The 24,426-nt window shown below is 39.8% G+C and overlaps 1 protein-coding gene across 1 annotated transcript; it reads right to left on the bottom strand.

Moving 5' to 3' along the window:
- Positions 1-21,228: 21,228 nt before the first annotated feature.
- LOC127127494 (transcription factor DIVARICATA) lies at positions 21,229-24,026 on the bottom strand. Its single transcript, XM_051056688.1, has 2 exons — positions 22,970-24,026; positions 21,229-22,104 (listed from the first exon to the last, which is right to left on the bottom strand). Exons 1-2 carry the CDS (start codon positions 23,410-23,412, stop codon positions 21,618-21,620), a joined length of 930 nt encoding a protein of 309 aa, XP_050912645.1. The 5' UTR covers positions 23,413-24,026; the 3' UTR covers positions 21,229-21,617.
- Positions 24,027-24,426: the final 400 nt, after the last annotated feature.

A 24,426-nucleotide genomic window follows, 5' to 3' on the forward strand; every position in this document is an offset into this window, starting at 1 on the left:
ATTTCACTAATTGGCAAAATATTTCCATTTGAGTTAATTTCAATTACCACTTCCTTAACCAAGCTTATGCATCATTAAACAGAGTATATATGCTTCATTTCTGACTGCAAAAACCCTAGCCACACTTTGCCAAAACAGAAAAACTTCATTTTCTCTCAAACTCTCATTTTCCTCACTTGAACTTTTTTCTGAAAATCTCAAAAGGACCCGTGTTCTTGAGCATTGTTCCATCATTTACCATCATTTTAGAGGCCTTTGCAAGCTTTGTTTCACAACTGTAGAGCAAGAAATTACCACTGTTCCATTGGACCTCTCACATGGCAGTTCGAGTTTGGAGCTTTACCAAGCAATTTTGAGCCACGATTCACCATCCATACACCTTTTGGAGCTTGAAGGCGCATCTGTTTCAGCTCAACACGGCCAGAAAATCACCATTCCAAGACTGTTCTTCAAGCTAGGTACCATTAGTTGCTCAGTTCTTTTAAGAACTTGCTTTGCTTTGCTTGATAGCATTTGCATTGAGGTAGAATCCTTTTTCTTCATGTAGTCTGGAAGACCTGGCCTGTTACTTGGCCAGGCAACTGTCTGAAGTCCTCCTTAAGAGGCAATGTTTGTGCTTGTTTACTTTTGTCCCAAGCAGGAAAAGTCCTTTGAATAAGGCAATTGGTAGACAAAAGAGATATGTAACCTATCTCCTACTATTTTGTGAGTCACTCACCTTGCTCACACTACTTGTGTTGATGCATAGTGAGTAAAAACCCAAGATCTATAGAGTCTAACTTGTGGAGAGAGTTCCATCTTTCTGAACTCCCACACCTTCTGATATTCAATAGCTCTCCCTGACCAGGGATAAGAGCATGAGGCACACCCCTCATATCCTTTCATCTGCTTCACCTTGGCTCTCAATGTCAAGGTTAAGAGCACCATTAACCCTATTCCAGTTGGCTTCAATGCCTACCCTTTTATATGAGCCTTATTGCTTGGTTATAGTGTGTGCTGAATGACTTCATTTGATTGATTGCTTATTTCATATGCACATATTTGCTTGTATGATTTATGCATTTATCATCATTAATTGCTCATTAGTGCATGATCATTTCATTTGTCTTTGTGACATATCTTTGTTGTTTGCCCATTGAGGACAATTGTAAGACCATTCATTGGCCATTGTTCCTATGATATGGAAGTGAGTATAAGACCATTTCATTGGCCACTCATCATCTCTTTGCTTGATGTATTTGTTTGTTGTATGTGAGGATGCAATTGTAAGTCCGTGTAATGTGGCATTTGTTTTCCCATGATCATATGTTGGAGGTTAGAGTAAGCCCAGATAAATTGGCATCTGACATCCAAGTGTTTGCTTTGTTGTTGGAGATTGGTATAAGTCCAGATAGATTGGCATCCGGTATCCACTTTTTATTTCTTTGTTGAGGAGATTGGTATAAGTCCATAGAGTGGCCTCTGATATCCAGTTCTGTTTTAGGAGATTGGTATAAGTCCAGTGATTAGCATCCGGTATCCGCTTTTGTTGACTTTCATCTTTTGCTTTGCTTGTTTGTTATTGCCCATTGTCTATTCCAAAGGACACACTTGAATCATCTTCTATATGATCTCAAGAGGTGAACCTTCTAGGAAGTTTTACACTCCATCTTCATCCATTCATCCATTTTGTCCTAAACCTTTTCACACATTACTTTCAAAACTTGAGATAAATATTGTGCAAACATCTTCATGCTTTTAAATTAAAAACCTGGACCCCAAGTCCTTGACCTTTTTTAAACTCCATTTTATAATACTTCTTTTGAATCAATCTTAATCATACTTTGACCCTCCTTTTGTGAATAATCATAATCAATTAACTTCACCCATTCAATTGTTTTGTGGCTTTGTCCATTCTTGTTAAGCTTTCATACATTAGTCGTAGGTTTGATTTATCCTAGTTGGTTGATGTTAATCTCAGCTATTTGTCCTTAGTTGATTGAATTGTAAGTCTTCCTTGCTTATTATAGGGTTAACCCCTCACTAGCAAGTTGAAGCTTTTCTCACATGGTGGACTCGTTGTTTGTATAAGGTTGAGTTTTCTCCCGTGGATAACGTAAGACCTTAAGGCTTGTGTTTAAAATTGAATCCACTAACTTTTGGAAATCTTTTAGCCGAACTACGGCGTTTTGATCCTTACCTTTGATGGAAGGTACGTAGGCAACGGGTTCATCCGTTCGAACACAAAAATAATTAAATTGTACATTCTCTTCTCATCATCCCAATCATGTTTGCACAATAAATATTTCATAACAAATAACAATTTTATACAACAAGTGTGAAAAGGGCTCCCTAGGAGTACCTAGGACGTAGTGGGTGCCTAACACCTTCCCATTGCGTAATTTACCCCTTACCCAGACTCTCTGATCTTTTCATTAGTTTTCTACGCGTAAAACTTCTTAGGCTTTTGTTCGCTTTTTAGCCAGTCCTTTGGATAAATAAAAGTGTGGTGGCGACTCGAATTCATTGTATGCTTTGCTTATGGTTTAATCAATAAATCATATAGCGACGAATACACCGCTACAGAAAAGTGGCGACTCTGCTGGGGAGAGATCCTTGGTGGTATTGTCTACTTTTCACCCTTGTTGTGTGATATATTGTTATTTGTTATATGACATATTTTTGTACCATTTGGGATAACTGTATTGATTGTAATGTTTGAATTGCTTGATATACAATTGTTGTTTGCTTTGGTGATCTGTGAGATGAGTTCTATACCCGAACTCGAGTGCACCCTAGGATAGGAGAATGGCATAGTCTTGTTGACTGGTGTGGAGTATTCCTTAGCCAGTTGACTTGCGAGTCCATTCACTTGGTGGAGGTCATGTTGGATTAATAATGTCACACAAGTTATTTGTGGTTAGGCATTATTCTTTCAATCATGTGCCGCAGAAGCCAAGGACCGTAGTTTACCAAACCCATCTTGGCCTATTTTTTAGGAACGTAGTGTGGAGGTCGTTCAGATGTAAGTTCTGATGCGATTGTTACGCGATACTACACTCATAAGAGTTTCTCTTGAGAATATTTTTGGAATACGAGTATTCGTTCCTCCGATAATATTCGAAAGATGGAACGATGATTATGGGAACCTCTGGTAGAACATGTCTGGCAGGTTTAAACCCTAGTACACTCCCTTTGGGTGGTTCTTAACCGAGACTCCATGCTCGTGACTCTCAACAAACCCGTGATTCGTGGTTGAGTCGTTCAGACAACCTTAATATCAATGGAACCTGGGTGTTGATCAGGTGTAAAACCTAAATCCCCCAAAACGGATGCTTGATATTAAGGATGTTCGAACCGGTTCATGTACCGTTAATATCAATGGAACTTGGGTGTCGATAAGGTGAAAACCTAAATCCACCAAAATGGATGATTGATATTAGGGATACAATGAGCTTTCCCATGACCTTTGTTTGGTGTGACTTGTTTGATCCTTGAGTGTGATTGTTGCATTCATGCATTCATGCATTCATCTGCATTCATGTCATCAGAAAAAAATCAGAAAATTTTCAAGGAACTTAAAGGGTTTATTTGCAAAATTTTCAGACATGGAAAGACCAAAAAGGCATACAAAGAAGTACAGCTTTAAACAGCCCGATGTAAAAGAGTTAAGGAATCTGACATCTTATGTATTAGATCCCTTGGGTTTCAAAGCTCGCTATGGGAAGCTTCTGCCTTTGCTGACTACTCAGGTTGACGAAGGGCTGATGAGTACTCTAGCTCAGTTTTATGATCCGTTGTATCATTGCTTCTTATTTCCGGACTTCCAGTTGTTGCCTACCTTGGAGGAGTATTCTCATCTCATTGGGATTCCGATTCTGGATCAAGTGCCGTTCAGTGGCCTAGAGAGTATTCTGACTGCTCGAGAGATTGCCAACTTGTTGCACATAGATGAAGATCTGATTAAAGCTAATCTGACTACCAAAGGCGGAATTCAGGGTTTTCCTTCCGAGTTCCTCATTGATCAAGCTACCTTTTATGGGAAAGCCATGAGTGAGGATGCCTTTGAGGCTTTGTTTGTGCTGCTCATCTATGGATTGGTGTTGTTTCCCAACTTCGACAAGTTCGTGGACATGAACGCCATTAGGATCTTCTCAATTCTTAATCCCGTTCCGACTTTGTTGGGCGATGCCTATGTCTCTTTGCATCTGAGGAACGCAAAGGGTGGAGGAGTTATTGTCTGCTGTCTACCTCTGCTATACAAGTGGTTTATTTCGCACTTGCCGCAGACAGTTGCTTTCAAGGAGAACAAGGGATGTCTACGGTGGTCTCAGAGACTTATGTCTCTCACCAATGATGATATCACTTGGTATGATCGCGTGTATGATACCGTCCAGATCATTGACTATTGTGGTGAATTCCCTAATGTGCCTCTTCTCGGCACATGTGGTGGGATCAGCTACAATCCTATTCTCGCACGACGTCAGCTTGGGTTCCCCCTGAAGGATAAACCTCATAACATTTTGTTAGAAGGTGTATTCTTCCAGGAGGGTAAAGATCCCCAAGGCCTGAAAGCCAGATTTGTCCGTGCTTGGCGCAGTATTCACAAGAAGAGTAGGAATGAGTTAGGTCAAAAGAACTGCATTGCTTTGGAGCCATACACCTCTTGGGTCAGACAGAGAGCTGCCGTGTACTTGATGCCATATGATCATCCGAGACCTACACCGTTGGATGTGGCTGGGCCTTCAACCCTCCCTACCCAACGTGTAGAGGAGTTGAGAGAAGAAGACCTTTCACGTGCTTGGATCCGTGAAAGAGAAGAATTGCTTCAACAGCTTAAGGAGAAGGACGCTATGATTGAGTTCCTCGAGCATCGAGTGATTGACGATCCGAACGACACTTGGACCTCTCTGCTTCCTCAGTCTTCCAAATTCTGGAAGAGGAGGTATGATCGACTTGCAAAGGAGAAAGCAGACATGGAAGCGGTCTATGAGAGAGAGATCAAGAAGCTGTGTACTTCTCGTCTTCCAGCATCCCGAGCTTCTAGGGATCCATAGGATGATTATTTCCCTTTTCTCTTTGTAATGATCAAAAATGTTGTACTTCTTTGTCTTGATATATTGAATGAAATATTTTCCGTGGGAAATTAAAATGCTTTAACTATTCAAAATATTGCAAATAATACCCTAAGGGTTCCTTGAAAATAAATAAAGCATCTGCACAAGCATTTCATGCATCATTTTTGCATAAGCAGGTACCCTTTGTTTCTGGTCTTCTTGTCCTAACTCTGTGTTCTTCATTTATTTTGAAGACAAGCTGACTCACCGGTATTATACTCGAGTCAATTCTGCAAGAGTCATGGAGCAGCTAGAACAAGAGAACAGAGAATTGAAAGAAGAGGTCGCCAGACTTGGCGCTTTGATGGAGCAACTCCTCGCTGCTCAAAATCAACCTGCTCAACCGCCCGCAACTCCTGTCCAGAGGACGGTCATTTCAGAAGTCTCCACTTCGACTGTGCCAGCCAGTGCTCATGTGCCCAACGCTATGTCGCTCGGGTTCCCTTGGGGGATGCCTCCAGGTTTTATGCCGGATATTCCTGCGCCAACCTTTGCTCACATGCCGGCATCTAGCCCGGTCCCTGTTCCCGCTCCTCCTGTCGTGCATACCATGCCAAGGGTAGACGACACCATCTATCACTCCGAGCCATCTGAGGGCTCAGATGTTCATGAAAAGATGGACGCCATGAAGGACCAATTCCTTGAGCTGAGAAAGGAATTGAGGACTCTTCGAGGAAAAGATTTGTTCGGCAAGTCTGCTGCCGAGTTGTGCCTTGTTCCCGGTGTGAAGATACCGATTAAATTCAAAGTACCTGACTTTGAAAAGTATAAAGGGAACACCTGTCCACTCGCTCACCTGGTCATGTACGCCAGGAAGATGTCTACCCAGACTGATAATGATCAGCTGTTGATTCATTATTTCCAGGACAGTCTGTCTGGTGCCGCGCTCAGATGGTACATGAGCTTGGACAGTGCCAATATCAGATCCTTCAACGACCTTGGCGAAGCCTTCGTAAAGCAGTACAAGTATAACGTCGATATGGCGCCTGACCGAGATCAACTCAGGTCCATGTCGCAGAAGGACAAGGAAACTTTCAAGGAGTACGCCCAGAGATGGCGAGAGCTGGCAGCTCAGATTACTCCACCGCTGGAGGAGAAAGAAATGACCAAGATCTTTTTGAAGACTCTTGGCTCATTCTATTATGAGCGGATGGTAGCAAGCGCTCCCTCTGATTTCACCGAGATGGTGAACATGGGGATGCGTCTCGAGGAGGGTGTCCGCGAAGGACGATTGGCGAAGGATGAGAGCTCTTCTTCTAAACGATATGGAGCGTTTAAGAGGAAAGATGGGGAAGCACATGCTGTGCAATCCCATCCCAAGCACAGAAGACCCTCTGCTCAGAGGAAGCCTGCACGTCGTGCCGGTCATCAGCACCAGGTGGCTCATATAGCACCTGTATTCAAAGATAATGCTCAGCAATATCAGCATCAGCAACAATATCAACAGCCTCAGTATCAGCAACAACACCGTCCACAGCAACAGGCTTACCAGCCTCGTGGCAGTACAACCAATCAAGCTAATGTGAATTATGATAGGAAGAAGATCAGTTTCGATCCAATTCCTATGACATATGCAGAGCTTTATCCTTCCTTGTTGGAAAGGAAATTGGTTTCTCCCAGGGATCCTCCTGCCATTCCTGCAAACCCACAATGGTGGTACAAACCAGATCAACATTGTGTTTACCATTCCGGTGCTTCGGGTCATAATATAGAGAATTGCTACCCACTCAAGACTAAGGTTCAAGACCTTATGAGATGTGGAATTTTGAGCTTTGAAGATTCAGGCCCGAACGTCACCAAGAACCCATTGCATGCGCATGGGAAATCTGTTAATATGGTTCAGGAATACCTTGGGAAGTACAAGGTCCGGTATGTAAGCCACATTAGGCAGTCGTTGGTTGAATTACATCGTTTGCTGTGTCAGTACAGCTACTTAGAGCATAACCACGACAAGTGCCGCGTCTGCTCGGTTAACCGCTTGGGTTGCAACCAAGTACGAAGAGAACTCCAGAAGCTGTTGAATGAGGGTACCATTGAGATTCTGCAGAATCGCAATGTTGATAGAGACGAGCCTGAAGTGAATGTGATTTCACCAGTGTTCAAGCTGCCTGAGCATGTTGTTATCCGCTATGATAGCAGCAAGCCGAAGGCTTCCCCTTCTTTGGTCATTAAACCTGCAGGCCCTATGCCTTACTCTTCAGACAGAGCCGTACCATTCAGATACAACCCCGTTGCTGTGCAAGATGGGGTAGAAGTGCCTTTGCCTTCAACTTTTGTGACCAACGTCGCTGATGTAAGTGGCTTGACCCGAAGTGGTCGTGTGTTTTCTGTGCCTCTTAAGGCTGTTGCTTCTGATACGGTTGAGCGTCCGGTTGGGACCGCTGTGAATATTCAGAATCAGGCACGTGATGTTGCCAAACCATCCTCCTCTGTACAACAAACTCTCGTTTCTTCAGTTGGCCCGAGTGGCATTGTAGATGAAGAATCTGATGAGATGCTGAGGCTCATCAGAAAGAGTGAGTACAACGTTGTAGACCAGCTTCTACAAACGCCATCCAAGATTTCCATTCTTTCTCTGCTGCTGAATTCAGAACCCCATAGGGAGGCTCTGCAGAAAGTCTTGGATTTGGCGTATGTTGATCACGACGTCACGATTGAGCAATTTGATAGTATAGTTGCAAACATCACCGCTTGCAACACTTTGAGTTTTAGTGACGCTGATCTCCCTGAGGAGGGAAGAGACCACAACATGGCTTTACATATCTCCATGAATTGCAAATCTGATGCAATGTCCAATGTGCTGGTGGACACTGGATCTTCTTTAAACGTATTGCCAAAAACCACACTCTCCAGATTGTCATATCAAGGTCCTCCTATGAGGCAGAGTGGGGTTGTTGTGAAAGCATTCGATGGGTCGCGTAAGACAGTGATTGGGGAAGTTGATCTCCCAATCAAAATTGGACCAAGCGATTTCCAAGTTACCTTCCAGGTAATGGATATCCACCCATCTTATAGCTGTCTCTTAGGCAGACCGTGGATTCACGAGGCTGGCGCCGTGACATCCACCCTACACCAGAAACTGAAATTTGTGAAAAACAATGTAGTAGGGGGAGAAAAAGCTCTCCTGGTTAGTCATTTGTCTTCTTTCTCGTACATTGACGTTGAGGATGAAGTTGGAACTCCGTTCTAAGCTTTATCTATTGATGAACCAATCGAGAAGAAGTCTCCTTCATTCACTTCCTACCGTGATGCAAAGCTGGCCATTGAATATGGTGCAGTTGCTGGTTTAGGGAAGGTGATTGAGCTTGAAGACAACAGATCCCGGGCTGGCATTGGCTACTGTTCTGGGGCATTTAATGAGCAAGGTTTGTTCACGAGTGGAGGATTCATTCATGATGATCAACCTGAAGAGGAAGCTGCTGCTATCTTGGAAGAGGATGCAGAAGACGTGAACAACTTCGTTATTCCTGGTGGTGTCTGCAACAATTGGGTCGTTGTAGATGTTCCTACAGTCATCCATAGATCAGAGTAATTGTTCACTTTGTTTAAAACCCTTCTCCCATGCCAAAAGGAGAAGTGATGACATTGTTGGCAAAGCATATATACAATGATGTTTTCATTCAATTAATGCATTGTTAAACATTTGTTTTTCCATTTGTTTTCACTTTTAGCTTTTGCATGAAATCAGTGATCACAAAAAACCCATAAAAACAAGAATAAAAGCAATCCTTTTCATCTGCATAATGGTTTGTTTGTTTAAATGCTAAAAATTTTCGTTAACCAAAATCATTATGCAGGTTGATCCTAAAACCCATTGAACATAATGATCCAACGCCATCTCCCAATTTTGAATTCCCTGTATTTGAGGCGGAAGAAGATGACGTTGAGGGGATTCCTGATGAGATTACCCGTCTCCTTGAGCACGAAGAGAAGATCATTCAGCCGCATCTCGAAGACTTGGAAACAGTCAACTTGGGGTCTGAGGATTGTGTTCGCCTGGTGAAGATTGGGGCACTTCTGGAAGGGTCTGTCAAGGAAGATTTGATCAGCTTGCTACGAGAATATTCAGATATCTTTGCTTGGTCCTATGAAGATATGCCGGGTTTAGATACAGATATTGTGCAACATTTCCTGCCTTTAAAGCCTGAGTGCGTGCCTGTGAAGCAGAAGCTCAAAAGAACTCATCCAGATATGGCAGTGAAGATCAAAGAGGAAGTTCAGAAGCAAATTGATGCGGGGTTTCTGGTGACTTCTACATATCCTCAATGGGTGGCCAATATTGTGCCTGTTCCTAAGAAGGACGGAAAAGTCCGTATGTGCGTTGATTATAGAGATTTGAATAAAGCTAGTCCGAAAGATGATTTTCCTCTACCACACATCGACATGTTGGTAGACAATACAGCTAAATTCAAAGTCTTTTCGTTTATGGACGGATTTTCCGGATATAATCAAATCAAGATGGCACCAGAGGATATGGAGAAGACAACATTCATCACACCTTGGGGAACATTCTGTTATCGAGTGATGTCCTTCGGTTTGAAGAACGCCGGAGCCATGTATCAACGAGCTATGACTACCTTGTTTCATGATATGATGCACAAGGAGATAGAGGTCTATGTTGATGATATGATCGCTAAGTCCCGAACGGAAGTTGAGCATATTGAGCATTTGTTGAAGCTTTTTCAGCGTTTGAGAAAGTTCAAACTTCGCCTGAATCCGAACAAGTGTACATTTGGATTGGAAAAAAATGAGCGTCTCGGTGGAGAACCTGCAAGGGTAATCCAGGCAAAAATTAGAGACTTGGAAAAAAAAGAAGAATATTTGCATCCCGCTAGATTGAGTACCTCACCCTGAGGCAATCTAGGCAAAAATTAGGGATTTGGCAAGTAACTGCATCCTGACAAGACTTTCTGTTTCACCAGCTGTCATTTCGTCAGAGGATTCTCGATTCGTCGTCAAACTGAAGCTTCGAATACATCGAGATTCAAATTGGTAGAGAAAGGATCATTATGTTCAATGTAGCCCTCTTCCAATATATATCACTGATTTCAAATTTGTACAGATCTATGGAGTCTTGCCATTTGCAGGCTACCATTCCATCAAATGAATTTGAGCTTTTATCCAATTATTTGCACTCTCATTTGTTTCAATTCAACAAATGTTTTGCATGTTTTAATTGATAAAATATCATTGTTTTTAAACAAATCAAATTTTTCAAAAATTTGTTGTTTTTAAACAAAGTGAATATTCACAATGTCGAAAGGATACTCAAGAATATCTCAGTGCTCTCCCAAGGGTGGCATGATCTCCAACAGGTAAGACATTTGGTTCATATTCCTGGTTTGGTTGTATCTTCTTTCTCCAGATCTTGTGACGGGGTTGTTCCCCAGCATAGTTGCAAGCAAAGTGTTGTTGAAGACTCAGTTTTCTCCAGCAGCAGTTTTCCCCAGTAGAGTTGCTTATGCAGTTGGATTCTACTTGGATGATGTTATTCTCCTTCAATGGGTTGTTCCCCGGAGTTGTTTGGAGTTGCAGAACTTTTTGTTTCTCAGTTGATGCTGAGATCCCCTGCGGATCTTCGAGATTTTCTCTTGTTCCCCAACAGATTAGTCTTGGTGGCTGTTTTGCCCGTTGTGACTTTCTGTACCCTGGTTGGGTTGTTTGCTGATCCATCACTCATAGATTTGGTGTTTCCTGATATCTTTGAGCCTCTGCTTCTCCAGCAGTACCCGCAGATCTATGCTTTATGGCATATAGATCTCCGCAGTTTGACTTTCCAGTTGGTTTTTCCCCTGGAAGTATAGTACCGGGCGTTTGATTCCTGGACTTGTTTATGTTAGACATGTCTGTTTTGTCAGCATTCATCAAACATAAATCACGCATATTCATGCATATTCATAAACATTCAGATATTCATGTTGTATTTCTCGCCATGTATCTTTTGTTGTTTGTTCCTTGCTATGGTGGTGTAGATCCCCAATAGATCTCCCCTAGCAGATGTCGGGTGTTAAATCTCTCCATATAGAGTCAACCCCATAAGCAGAAAGTGTCTGTTGTCTTTCCTTCTGCAATTCCCCACTGAGATATATCCTCGTGGATGACGATTTCTTCCGTTTCCTCCCAACATATATATTGGGATGGATTTTCCTATTTGAGTTACATCCTCATTAGGACGTCTTTTGATTCAGTCTGTCCTTTCGGATTATTCCCGGATTGGCTATTTGTCATTTGTCTTGTGCTTCCCAGTGGGTTGTTCCCCAGCGGAGTTTTTCGGGCCTCTACCCTTATACCGGTAGTTGTAAGTCCTATTTTCTTTGCCTTTTCAGCGGAATTGGTGGTTATATACCTTTTATTCCTCGGCAAGAATTGTTGGTTTTCTACCTAGTAGGGGGTAGTCGAAAATCCTGTTTCTTACTCTCCAACAGAGTTTGTGATTTGTTATAAACCTTATTTTTGGTTTCCCGTGCGGATTTGTGATTTGTTCTATCCCCACGCAGAGTTTTTTGGTTTTCTACCCCTTATTCGGTAGATGTAAACCCTAATTCATGGTTATCCCCACCAGAGTATGGCTATTACCTCGTATTCGGTAGTTGTAAGTCCTATCTCTTTTCCCCTAACAGAGTAACCTTTGTGGTTCGTCCTGATTATAAGTGGATCTCTGTTGTAGTGGTTTTATCCCTAACAGAGTTGGTGTCTCCCTGTGGTGATTTCTATCCCCAGTTGAGTTTGTGGTCTTCTACCCCGTATTCGGTAGTTGTAAATCCCAAGTGTTGATTTTTCTCCCCAGCGGAGTTTGTGCCTTGTGGTACAGTTGGATAATTGCCGGATGCTTGCAATTTATCCCCGGCGGGTCTCCTTTCATTTACCCTTGTGTCGGTAATGTTGTTGTTCCCTTTGATTGGTCATCATTATATACCTAGTTTGGTATCCCGATGCCTTTCTTGTCAGTTGATTTATCCTTTATTTAACCCTTATATCGGTTGTGGATAATCTTCCATGCGAGTATGTTATTCACGGTCTGCAGGTAATGAATAATATATCTCATGCACTCTTCAGTCGAAGCCTTTCGTGTTTCCCTGATCGAGTAAGATTTCGTTATTTCCCTTTGTGGAATCGAATATTTCCTTGTTGTTGGATAATTGCCGGATGCTTGTTTTTATCCCTTTGAGTTATCTTTCGTTTACCCGGATGCTTGGTATCGATTGTCTCTCTTTTTGGTTAGTCACCTATTATATACTTCGGTATCTCTGGTGTCTTTTCCTTTCGAGTATATTATTCACGGTCTGCCGGTAATGAATAATATGTCTCATGCGCTCTTTAGTTGGAATCCTTTGTTGATTTTCCCCAGCTGAGCAAGATTCGTATTCTTTGTAGAATCGAATATCCATCCTTTAACCAGTTTGTGTTTCGGATGATGAGTGTTTTGGCATATGTACCAATTCACGTTTTCGGTAGATCACCTATTATATGCTTCGGTATCTCTGGTGTTTCTTACCTTGCGAGTTTATTATCTACGTTCTGACGGTAATAGATAATATATCTCATGCGAGTTTTCTTATCCACGGTCTGCCGGTAATGGATATTATATCTCATGCACTCTTTGGGTTTGTGTCCCCAGTTGAGTAAGATTCGTTTTTCCGTTGTGGATTCGAATGTCCATCCTGTAAGTCGATTTGCTTTTTCAAGCCCTCCTTTCGGATGATGAGTGTTTTGGCATATATACCAATTCACGTTTCGGTCGGTCACCTATTATATACCTCGGTATCCCTGGTGTTCCTTCCTTTCTGCTCCCTATTATGACTTTGGTCCCTTGTGGAGTCAGATTTTCCTGAGTTTATGTACCTTTTCCAGGTCTTCCTCAGACGTTTGGTTGATTGATATCTCTCACCCTTATACCGGTCTTAGATATTCATTCTTCCTGAATTTGTTACCCTTATACCGGTAACACCTCAATTCTTTGGTGCTTCCTCAGTGGAGTTTCCTATTGCTTCTCCCCAGGAGTCGGTTTGTGTCCCTCCAATGGATGTTTTTCTTTTGGAATGTTCTTTTCCCCAGTGTGAGTCCTTCACTCCCCAGTGAGATCTCCAGTCTGATTTCTGTTACCCTAATCAGAGTCGTGTCTTGTTCACGCTGTGTCAGTTTTGTTTTTCCCCAACTTGAAGTCGTGTCCTGCTCACGCATTCTTTTTCTTTTACTATCCCCAATAAGAGTCTTGTTAGAGTCTCTGTTCCTGGTGAGTATATTACTCCGACGGATCGTCTTTTCTTCTGTGTGAACCATATTCCCCACAGAGTTTGTGTCTTTTGCATACATACATTTGCATCATGAGGTCTCTTAGGGACCAAAATTCGTCTCATTACTGCTATTTAAGCCCATTCTACCGCGTCGAGATGAAGATTTCTAAACTACACTTCTCCGGCTAGAATGACCTTAAATAGGGGCATCCGTAAGACCCCAATTTTTGTCCCTAAGATCCCTCATGGCATCATATCATACCATATCATTGCCTCAAGGATCTTTGTACACCTTTGCTTCCCTCCTAGTGGGTGGGTTATCTTGTGAGTGTGGTTCTTGATCACCAAGCATGTTTTGCATTTGTATATCATTGCTTTTCATCTGTCTATTAACCAAAAGTACAAAAATTTTGTCATCTAACCATGTTACTTGCAGATGAAGCAAATTAGGTCAAATCAATCAAAGTCAGTCATTGAGATAGATGGTGGCCATTCTTGAAGAATTTGGGCACCATGATCATTCATCAAGAGTTCATATGAGTTGTGACATCATTTTGGATCAAGATCTCAAGTGGTAGGGGCTTGGAATTCATCAGAACATGGTTCAGTCAACCAAAACCCTAGCAAAGTCAACTGAAGTCAACTGTGGTCAACTGTGCATTTAATCAGTGATTTGATGGTGGGAATTGGTTTGAGAGGTCTCATTCATGTCCATATAAGCCTCATATAACATGTCAAACATCCACAGTGAAGAATTTGAAGTCAAACAAGAAGTTTCCAAAAATAGAAAGTTGACCTGTAATTGGAATTTGCCAAAAATGGAAAGTTCTTCTCCTCCAAATTACATCATCATACAAGCTTCAAATGAATTTTTGTCCAACATGAAAGTTGAAGATCTTGTTCTCCCATTTCCAAAAAGTCCAAGAACACTCATTTCTCATGTGTAGTTGGCAAGTTATGATCAAATCATTCTCAAAAATTTTTGAACTTCAAAGTGAGATAACTTCCAAACCATTTGGCCAAATTGAGTGAGGTTTTTTTGCTACAAGTCATATTTGATGTGCTCTATCCAAATCCTTCATCATAATTCACCAAAAATCATCCAATCAAAATGGCCTTTTTCAAGTGGTTTGAATTTAAAAAGAGGAGGTGAAAAAGTGACTTTTCAAATTGACCATTTCCAATGCATTTTACCATTTGCCAATGTTCAGAAATCATGTTTTGGATGTGCTTAAAGCCCAATTTTCGCACTGTAGCACATGCACATGCAGCATAAGTGGAATTTCACTAATTGGTAAAACATTTCCATTTGAGTTAATTTCAATTACCACTTCCTTAACTAAGCTTATGCATCATTAAACAGAGTATATATGCTTCATTTCTGACTGCAAAAACCCTAGCCACACTTTGCCAAAACAGAAAAACTTCATTTTCTCTCAAACTCTCATTTTCCTCACTTGAACTTTTTTCTGAAAATCTCAAAAGGACCCGTGTTCTTGAGCATTGTTCCATCATTTACCATCATTTTGGAGGCCTTTGCAAGCTTTGTTTCACAACTGTAGAGCAAGAAATTACCACTGTTCCATTGGACCTCTCACATGGCAGTTCGAGTTTGGAGCTTTACCAAGCAATTTTGAGCCACGATTCACCATCCATACACCTTTTGGAGCTTGAAGGCGCATCTGTTTCAGCTCAACACGGCCAGAAAATCACCATTCCAACACTGTTCTTCAAGCTAGGTACCATTAGTTGCTCAGTTCTTTTAAGAACTTGCTTTGCTTTGCTTGATAGCATTTGCATTGAGGTAGAATCCTTTTTCTTCATGTAGTCTGGAAGACCTGGCCTGTTACTTGGCCAGGCAACTGTCTGAAGTCCTCCTTAAGAGGCGATGTTTGTGCTTGTTTACTTTTGTCCCAAGCAGGAAAAGTCCTTTGAATAAGGCAATTGGTAGACAAAAGAGATATGTAACCTATCTCCTACTATTCTGTGAGTCACTCACCTTGCTCACACTACTTGTGTTGATGCATAGTGAGTAAAAACCCAAGATCTATAGAGTCTAACTTGTGGAGAGAGTTCCATCTTTCTGAACTCCCACACCTTCTGATATTCAATAGCTCTCCCTGACCAGGGATAAGAGCATGAGGCACACCCCTCATATCCTTTCATCTGCTTCACCTTGGCTCTCAATGTCAAGGTTAAGAGCACCATTAACCCTATTCCAGTTGGCTTCAATGCCTACCCTTTTGTATGAGCCTTATTGCTTGGTTATAGTGTGTGCTGAATGACTTCATTTGATTGATTGCTTATTTCATATGCACATATTTGCTTGTATGATTTATGCATTAATCATCATTAATTGCTCATTAGTGCATGATCATTTCATTTGTCTTTGTGACATATCTTTGTTGTTTGCCCATTGAGGACAATTGTAAGACCATTCATTGGCCATTGTTCCTATGATATGGAAGTGAGAATAAGACCATTTCATTGGCCACTCATCATCTCTTTGCTTGATGCATTTGTTTGTTGTATGTGAGGATGCAATTGTAAGTCCGTGTAATGTGGCATTTGTTTTCCCATGATCATATGTTGGAGGTTAGAGTAAGCCCAGATAAATTGGCATCTGACATCCAAGTGTTTGCTTTGTTGTTGGAGATTGGTATAAGTCCAGATAGATTGGCATCCGGTATCCATTTTTTATTTCTTTGTTGAGGAGATTGGTATAAGTCCATAGAGTGGCCTCTGATATCCAGTTCTGTTTTAGGAGATTGGTATAAGTCCAGTGATTGGCATCCGGTATCCGCTTTTGTTGACTTTCATATTTTGCTTTGCTTGTTTGTTATTGCCCATTGTCTATTCCAAAGGACACACTTGAATCATCTTCTATATGATCTCAAGAGGTGAACCTTCTAGGAAGTTTTACACTCCATCTTCATCCATTCATCCATTTTGTCCTAAACCTTTTCACACATTACTTTCAAAACTTGAGATAAATATTGTGCAAACATCTTCATGCTTTTAAATTAAAAACCTGGACCCCAAGTCCTTGACCTTTTTTAAACTCCATTTCATAATACTTCTTTTGAATCAATCTTAATCATACTTTGACCCTCCTTTTGTGAATAATCATAATCAATTAACTTCACCCATTCAATTGTTTTGTGGCTTTGTCCATTCTTGTTAAGCTTTCATACATTAGCCGTAGGTTTGATTTATCCTAGTTGGTTGATGTTAATCTCACCTATTTGTCCTTAGTTGATTGAATTGTAAGTCTTCCTTGCTTATTATAGGGTTAACCCCTCACTAGCAAGTTGAAGCTTTTCTCACATGGTGGACTCGTTGTTTGTATAAGGTTGAGTTTTCTCCCGTGGATAACGTAAGACCTTAAGGCTTGTGTTTAAAATTGAATCCACTAACTTTTGGAAATCTTTTAGCCGAACTACGGCGTTTTGATCCTTACCTTTGATGGAAGGTACGTAGGCAACGGGTTCATCCGTTCGAACACAAAAATAATTAAATTGTACATTCTCTTCTCATCATCCCAATCATGTTTGCACAATAAATATTTCATAACAAATAACAATTTTATACAACAAGTGTGAAAAGGGCTCCCTAGGAGTACCTAGGACGTAGTGGGTGCCTAACACCTTCCCATTGCGTAATTTACCCCTTACCCAGACTCTCTGATCTTTTCATTAGTTTTCTACGCGTAAAAATTCTTAGGCTTTTGTTCGCTTTTTAGCCAGTCCTTTGGATAAATAAAAGTGCGGTGGCGACTCGAATTCATTGTATGCTTTGCTTATGGTTTAATCAATAAATCATATAGCGACGAATACACCGCTACAACTACTCAAGTGTGTCATGACATCAGTCAAGACATCAGAGTACAGTTAGATATTCTAACGTACAATTGCAGTCACACATACACACCATGTCATGACATCAGTCAAGACATTAGAATCCAGCTAGTGTTTTACCATATAATGCAGCCAATTAAACACCTACAAAAGGAACCCCAATTGATAAAATATATGCAAAAGATACGAAATATATCAACTCATTTTAGTTCCTTTAAAAATAACATATTCCCTACGAATATAAATTTATAACAGACTTTTTACCCAGGCTTGCCACCTTAAAGACAATAGGATTTAACAAAATGTGTTATATATAGGAAGACAAACTTCCACTAGACAAAGGGGAAGTAAGTAGAATTCTAAAACGGGTTTCTAAGTACACTCTCCTCTCAGAAAAACTTTATAAAATGGGAAGAGCTTCTCCCATGCTACGGTGCCTAGGCGAGGACGAAACTGCCCCCGATACTTGCAGAAGTACACAAAGGAGCCTGAAATAGTAACATTAGAGGAAAATCCCTCGCCTACAAGCTCTTAATGGAGGGGTATTATTGACCTAGTTTGATTAAGGATAACATCACCTTCATCAAGAAGTGTGGCCAATGTCAAAGACATGTTGACTTTCACCACGCCCCATCTGAACTTCTTCAGCCAATGACATTACCCTGACATTTCTACCAGTGGGTGGACATTTTGGGTCCATTTCCTCAATCTCTAAGTCAACTTAAATTCTTAATAATCGGAATGGATTACTTCACAAATGGATAGAGGTTGAAGTCGTCGCTAAAATCACAGCAGAAAGAGTTCGTCATCTTTACTGGTAGAAAATTACGTGTAGGTTTGGGCTTCTTAGAGAAATTTTCTCTGACAACAGAACCCAGTTCGCCAATGTTATAGTTATAGATTTTTATCGAGATTTAGGAGTCCAAACAAATTTCGTATTCGTAATACACTCTCGAGCCAATGGGAAAACTGAATCGGCGAACAAGGTGATTCTGAAGGGACTCAAGGAGAAGCTTGATGATGCCAAGGGCTTATGGGTAGAACTGCTCTATGAGATGTTGTGTTCTCGCCACACCATCGCACACTCCACCACTAAGAAAACCCTTTTTTCAATGGTATATGAAGCATACGCCATGCTTCCTGTGGAAATTGATACACCCTCATGGTGACGATCCCAATTTAATCAAGAAAGAAATAAGGCCATATTGGAATATGTGGCGTACCTGATCGACGAATTGACAGAAGTCACCCATGTCTGAGAATACTCTACCAATCATAGAGTCTCCATATGATACAACTCCAAGTTTAAGCCGATAGAGATCTAAGAAGGCGAATTTGTCTTAAAGAAAGTTGTTCTACCCACACAATAGTGAAAACTACAACCCAACTGTGAGGGGTTATATCACATATTCCAAAAGTTCCCTTATTGGGCGTACAAGTTGCATGAACTAGAAGGACGACTCTTGCCCAAAACTTGGAATGCTCTTCATCATAAGTACTATTTATAGTTAGGATATTGTAATTTCTTAAGAGACATAATCATTTATTTATGAAAAATTGTCTGAATATTTATAACCAAAAAATATATTTTCAAATATTTCTTATACTAGACTTCATGGCGAAGATCCTTGTCGTCCCTTGAAGAGATATTTTTATGATGGACTTCATGGCGAAGATCTTTGCCTCCATTTGAGGCAATATTTTTAAATGATGGACTTCATGGAAAAAATCCTTGCCGTCTCTTGAGAAAATATTTTGTATGCTGGACTTTATGGAAAAGATAATGGCTACCCCTTGAGGCGATATTTTTTAAGTTGGACTTCATGGCGAAGAACTTTGCCGCCCCTTGATGCAATATTTTCTACGTTGGACTTCATGGTGAAGAACTTTGCCGCCCATTGAGGGAATATTTTGTATGTTGGACTTCATGGCGAAGATCTGTACTGTCCCTTGAGGCAATTTTTTGTATGATGGGCTTCATGGCAAAGATCATTGCAACCCCTTGAGGCAATACTTCTTATGGTGGGTTTCATGGTGAATATCCTTGTCGCCCCTCACGGAAATACGAGTAAGTTATCCAACACCTCGCCTTAGGGACTTATATCCTCATCAAACAAGCTACATATAATTTCTCCCAAGGAACTTAGATTTCTCAGGCTATTTAAACTCTCTCCTGAGAGACTTAGAGTTTTTTCTGGCGGGATCGAACATAGAAATCTCACTCAAGAGGTGCAACTTAAGTCTGACCTAAGACACTTAGTCACAAGTCTTGTCATAGGGCTTGATAAAAGTCTCACCTGAAAGGTTCAACGCCTCGTCTAAGGGACTTATAGCTTCATCAGTCAGGCTACATATAACTTCTCCTGGGGGACTTAGATTTCCCAAGATATTTAAACTCTCGCCCGAGGGACTTAGAGTTTCCTCGTGCGGGATCAAACATATAAACCTCACATAAGACGCGCGACCGAATTCTGGCCTAAAAGACTTAGTCACAAGTCTTGTATGAGGGTTTGATAGAAGTCCCGTCCGAAGGGTCCAACGCCTTACCCGAGGGAGTTATGGTCTCCTCAACCATGCAACATATAACTTTTCCCGAGGGACTTATATTTCCAAGGCAATTGAAACTCTCGCCTGATAGAGTTTTCTTGGGCGGGATTGAACACAGAAATCTCACCCAACAGATGCAACTAAAATATGGCATGAGAGACTTAGTCACACGTCTTGTCTGAGGGTTTGATAGAAGTCTCGTCCGAAAGGTCCAATGCCTCACCTGAGGTACTTATAGTCTCATCATCCTGACTACATATAACTTTGCTTGAGGGACTTAGATTTCCCATACTCTACAAAAATGAATATATTTATAAAATAAATAAAAATATTATATTTACTTTTATTTTTAATCTAAAATATGCCATATTTTTAATCAATTAAAAGTACTTTTACTATTAATTTAAGAAACAACCCTCATTAAAAAGTTGAATCAAGGGAACCAAGTACATTCATGTCACTTTGAATAAATGATGTATGACTCAACAATTTAGGACCAAGCATATGGTGACATGGCCTTATAGTGTCCAAATCAACTGCTTCCACTTGCCTTAAAAAGAATGGAAGTGAATGATTCTTTACTTTGATCATTCAGCATTCCACCCATTAAAGTTCTTCTCCTTCACTACTACTAATATTCTCCACATCAGATCCACATAACCAAATGTCGAATAACTTAACATATATAGAATCAAAAAAGTAAATGGTGGACTTAATTAGGACAACACATAAAACAATGAGTTCTTCCACCAATGTGGACTTTCACCAAGCATCTTTTTGTTGTTGTAGAACTAATGGTTTCAGGACATTATGCTTCAAATCAAATGCTTTATCATACATTTCTTTCTTATTAGTACATGAGAATAAAAAACTCTGTCCAACTTTTTTCTATATTTGGAAAAGTTTTTTATCTAGTAATACTTGAGGCTTTAAACACTTCTAAACAATGTTTTGAATTGCATTTTCTATGATAGAATAGAAATGTGGATGCTAGGTTCTATGATAGAACAACTTAAAATTGTTCTTAAATCTTTGCCAACACCCATGTGAAGAGAGAATCTTGTGTAATAAAATTAGATTCTTGTTTTTTTTAGCATCAAAGAAAAAAGTTATTCTTTCTCCAGGAACCAGGCATGTATAACGAAGTAATTAAACGAAGATGTGGTGGAGCAAACTTCTGATAAAGTTGAAAATAATTGAATATGCGAGGTTAACACTTTAAGACTCAAGTCATTTATTGAGTGAAAAGTAGTATGAGAATGAAAATTAATTAAATATCTGAAATGGTGCGATCTAGTCTTTATGTAATATATGCAATTAAAATCATCCACGTGTGATTTGGCGTCTGGTGCAGATGACCATTTAATTGAATATCAATCATGTGTCCTCAACAAATGTGAGAATCCACCTGTTAGTGATAGCATTAAAGATGTTCTAAGTTAAGACTCATCGCAATAGGGTACCTTTTTTCAAAACCCAGTTAATTTAGACGTATAAAAATAAGCACACCAAATATAAATTTTTGCTACAAATTACACCACTTGTTCTAGTACATCAACATGATTGATGCATTTACACAATTCCTTGAGTAAACTTGGAACTACATATTTATTTGAACCATCTCATAAAAAGTTGAGAGATAATACTCTTCATGCACAGCACAGAGCACTCTTCATATAACTACAGTCTATATAGGAAGATGCTCACTCAAATCTATACTAAGTACAATCAAATTTCCAAACAAGTAATCAGAAAATCATATCACACATGTCCAAACTTCACTTCTGTTTTTACTATAGTGCCAGAGTTTTAATATCAGAGACAACATGAACTAATCTCTTCAAAGATTCTAATTCCTAAGGAATAACTTTCCATACGCCAGTTCATTGATGCTGCATAGATTGCATTTGCAACATAGTTTCGAAAGGGGAAAACTGGTAACCGTGGTGTGTGCCTCGAAGTACATTACGCCTTGGTGATTTTGATTCGTGGGAAGAAATCCCACACAACGGTGCCACAAACACATTTCCTTTAGTTGAATTGAAAACAAATGGAACACCCTCGTCTTGCGATTTCCAGTCATATTCCTGCTTAACCATGCCAAACGATTTATGATTCTGCTGTTGATTCGCAACCTTAATTGAATGGTCCAGAGAAGGTTCGGATGAAGGAGATTTTGTTTCTTGGAGATTGACCACTGTGATGTCATGGATACTGGATCTCCTTTTATCCTTCCCTCCTGAAACTTGCCGTATGAAATACTTCTGAGCATGGCTTGCAACTTGAGTTGGCGTCCTTGTCGTCACAAAATTCCTAGAGATGTTTCTCCAGTCCCCCTTACCATACTTCTTCAGACCCAGCAGAAATTGCCTGTGGTAGATTAACAAGCAAAGGTTCTATTAATAAAATGCAAAGAACCAACAAGAAAAGCATTTATGATGACAAAATCATATAACAATCTATGTGGCACCGACACTTCAGATTTTAGACTGAAGATATGTGTCTGGTGTCCAACACCGACATGACAATCATATAATAATCTACGTGGCACTGACACTTCAGATTTCAGACGGCGGATATTTGTGTCTGGTGTCCAACTTCGACATGACAAAATCATATAACAATCTATGTAGCACTGACACTTCAGATTTCAGACGGACGATATGTGTGTCTAGTGTCCAACACCAACACGACGATGATACACGCAGTTACATCCAAACACTTCTATTATCTTAAATTATTAGCAGTGTCTATGTGTCAAATGTCATGTCGGGTGTACGTGCTTTACAAATAATAATAAACACAGCCTTATAAATCGCTCAAAAAAACAAAACAAATTAACTTTCTATGTCTTAAATGCTAAAAAAAACTATACAGAAACATCTTAACTACAATGTTTCTTTAACATCTCAGTATGCCAAAGTTTCTTCCCTTCCCAATCATTTGATTCATCGATAAATTGAGTTAATCCACAACCATAATAGTGTTTTCTGTACAATTTCAAAAACTAAACTGACTCAACCAAAAGAACTAATGAGATCGATGATGTTCAACTTCAGAAATCATTTCAAATTTTCATTAATTTCAAGGACAAAATTGCCTAATACCTATGATTACGAGGAGTAAATAAAATTGATGATTCACAACATATATTTGAACATTGATCTATATTAGTCTATTAGTCCATAAGATACATACTAAACAAATCAACAAAAAGGTTATGATAAGTAATTACCTATGCTCCTCTTCAGTCCACGGCACACCTTTCTTCCTTTCCTGCTCTGACGGTCGAGTTGAACCACTCCTCTTCCCACCAACACTGCAAAACTGCTTGAACTCATCATAGCCTTCATCATTAGCCCAATCCAATGTGAAAGAACCAGTTGTATAACCAGGAACCGGTATCAAACCTGCTTCAATAACACAAACATCTTCTTCAAGCTCCCTATACTGTTTAATCACATCACCTACAGTTTTTCCAGGAATCATCTCTGCAACCCTTATCCATCTATCAGGAGTATCCTTATCATAGTAAGCCAAAGCGTTCTCAAACAGCTTGTTCTCTTCTTGAGTCCATTTAGAACCCTTGTTTTCTTGAAACAACCAATTGGAATTTTCTATATAGGAAGCTGGAGACAGGACTTCAATTTCTCTATTCATTGTTCTAGATAACATCATAAAATCTAACTCTAATAGAGAAGTTCAAAGAGAGAAAAAGGTGGAGATAAGACAAGCCACAGAAAGTGGAAGTTCTTATGGCCAAAGAAGCATATTATCAAACAGCATTTGGGTGGTGGAATCTGCTGCTTATTTCAGCTACCCAAAAAACTGAGGAATCTAGAAAAGGACTAGTTTCCAAAATCCAAGGAAAAATTCCATAATTTTTTTAACAGATGCTATACAGAATAGGAACTTTTATAAAACTAATCAGATCTAAAAGAAAAAAAAAAGTAATTTTTTCAAAACCCAGATCAAAATTATGAACAAAGACCCTAATTCCTGAACCTAAAATGCTTTTGAAGCTAAACTTAGTAACTGGGTCAGTTCCAAAATGCATAAAAGGTGTAAGAATCTTAAAAGAGGAAAAATAATGAAGAGGGTAATTGAGAAAGAGAAAAAGTTGTGAACTTTGAGATGAAAATAAGCATTTGTGGTTGTGAAAGAAGCAGGAAGTGGGATTAGTGAACAGAAATGTGTATTGTTTGAAAGACAACGATCTATGAAACAGGGAATTGAGGAGTGAGAAAGAGAGAGGTCAAAGGGGGTGAATTGTGATTGGTGCAGGAAATGTTTGTGGTGGCTGGGGAATTATTTATATTATTTTTAAATTATGAGTGAATTATGGGAGCCACTTTGGTTAACTTTTGTGTGATGTGAAAGTGAGTAGTGGGGTTTATTATTACTTGCATATAATTGTTTTGATAGTTATTTTTTTTACGGTAGAATTCGTTAAGATTGTAAGCGGATTATAAAAAATCAATTGAATCAATAATTTAAATTAAATTAAATTAAATTGAAATTAAATTGATTTTTTTTTCGATTTTAAAAATAACCAAACCAAAAAAAATTGATGTGGTTTGGTTTGGTTCTCAATTTTAGTTTTTAACAACCGTCAAATTGATGAACCGAATCAATTGATATAATTATGTTCTAAATCTAGTATTCCACACACATTAAGCCCAAATTTTGTAT

This window comes from Lathyrus oleraceus, chromosome 3 (assembly GCF_024323335.1).
Source record: "Lathyrus oleraceus cultivar Zhongwan6 chromosome 3, CAAS_Psat_ZW6_1.0, whole genome shotgun sequence".
Taxonomy (NCBI): Eukaryota; Viridiplantae; Streptophyta; class Magnoliopsida; order Fabales; family Fabaceae; genus Lathyrus; species Lathyrus oleraceus.

Coding starts and splice junctions, on each gene's coding strand:
- LOC127127494 (XM_051056688.1), bottom strand. CDS start 23,412: ATGATGTTATCTAGAACAATGAATAGAGAAATTGAAGTCCTGTCTCCA. Junction 22,105..22,969: donor TGGACTGAAGAGGAGCATAG/GTAATTACTTAT, acceptor AATCTACCACAG/GCAATTTCTGCTGGGTCTGA.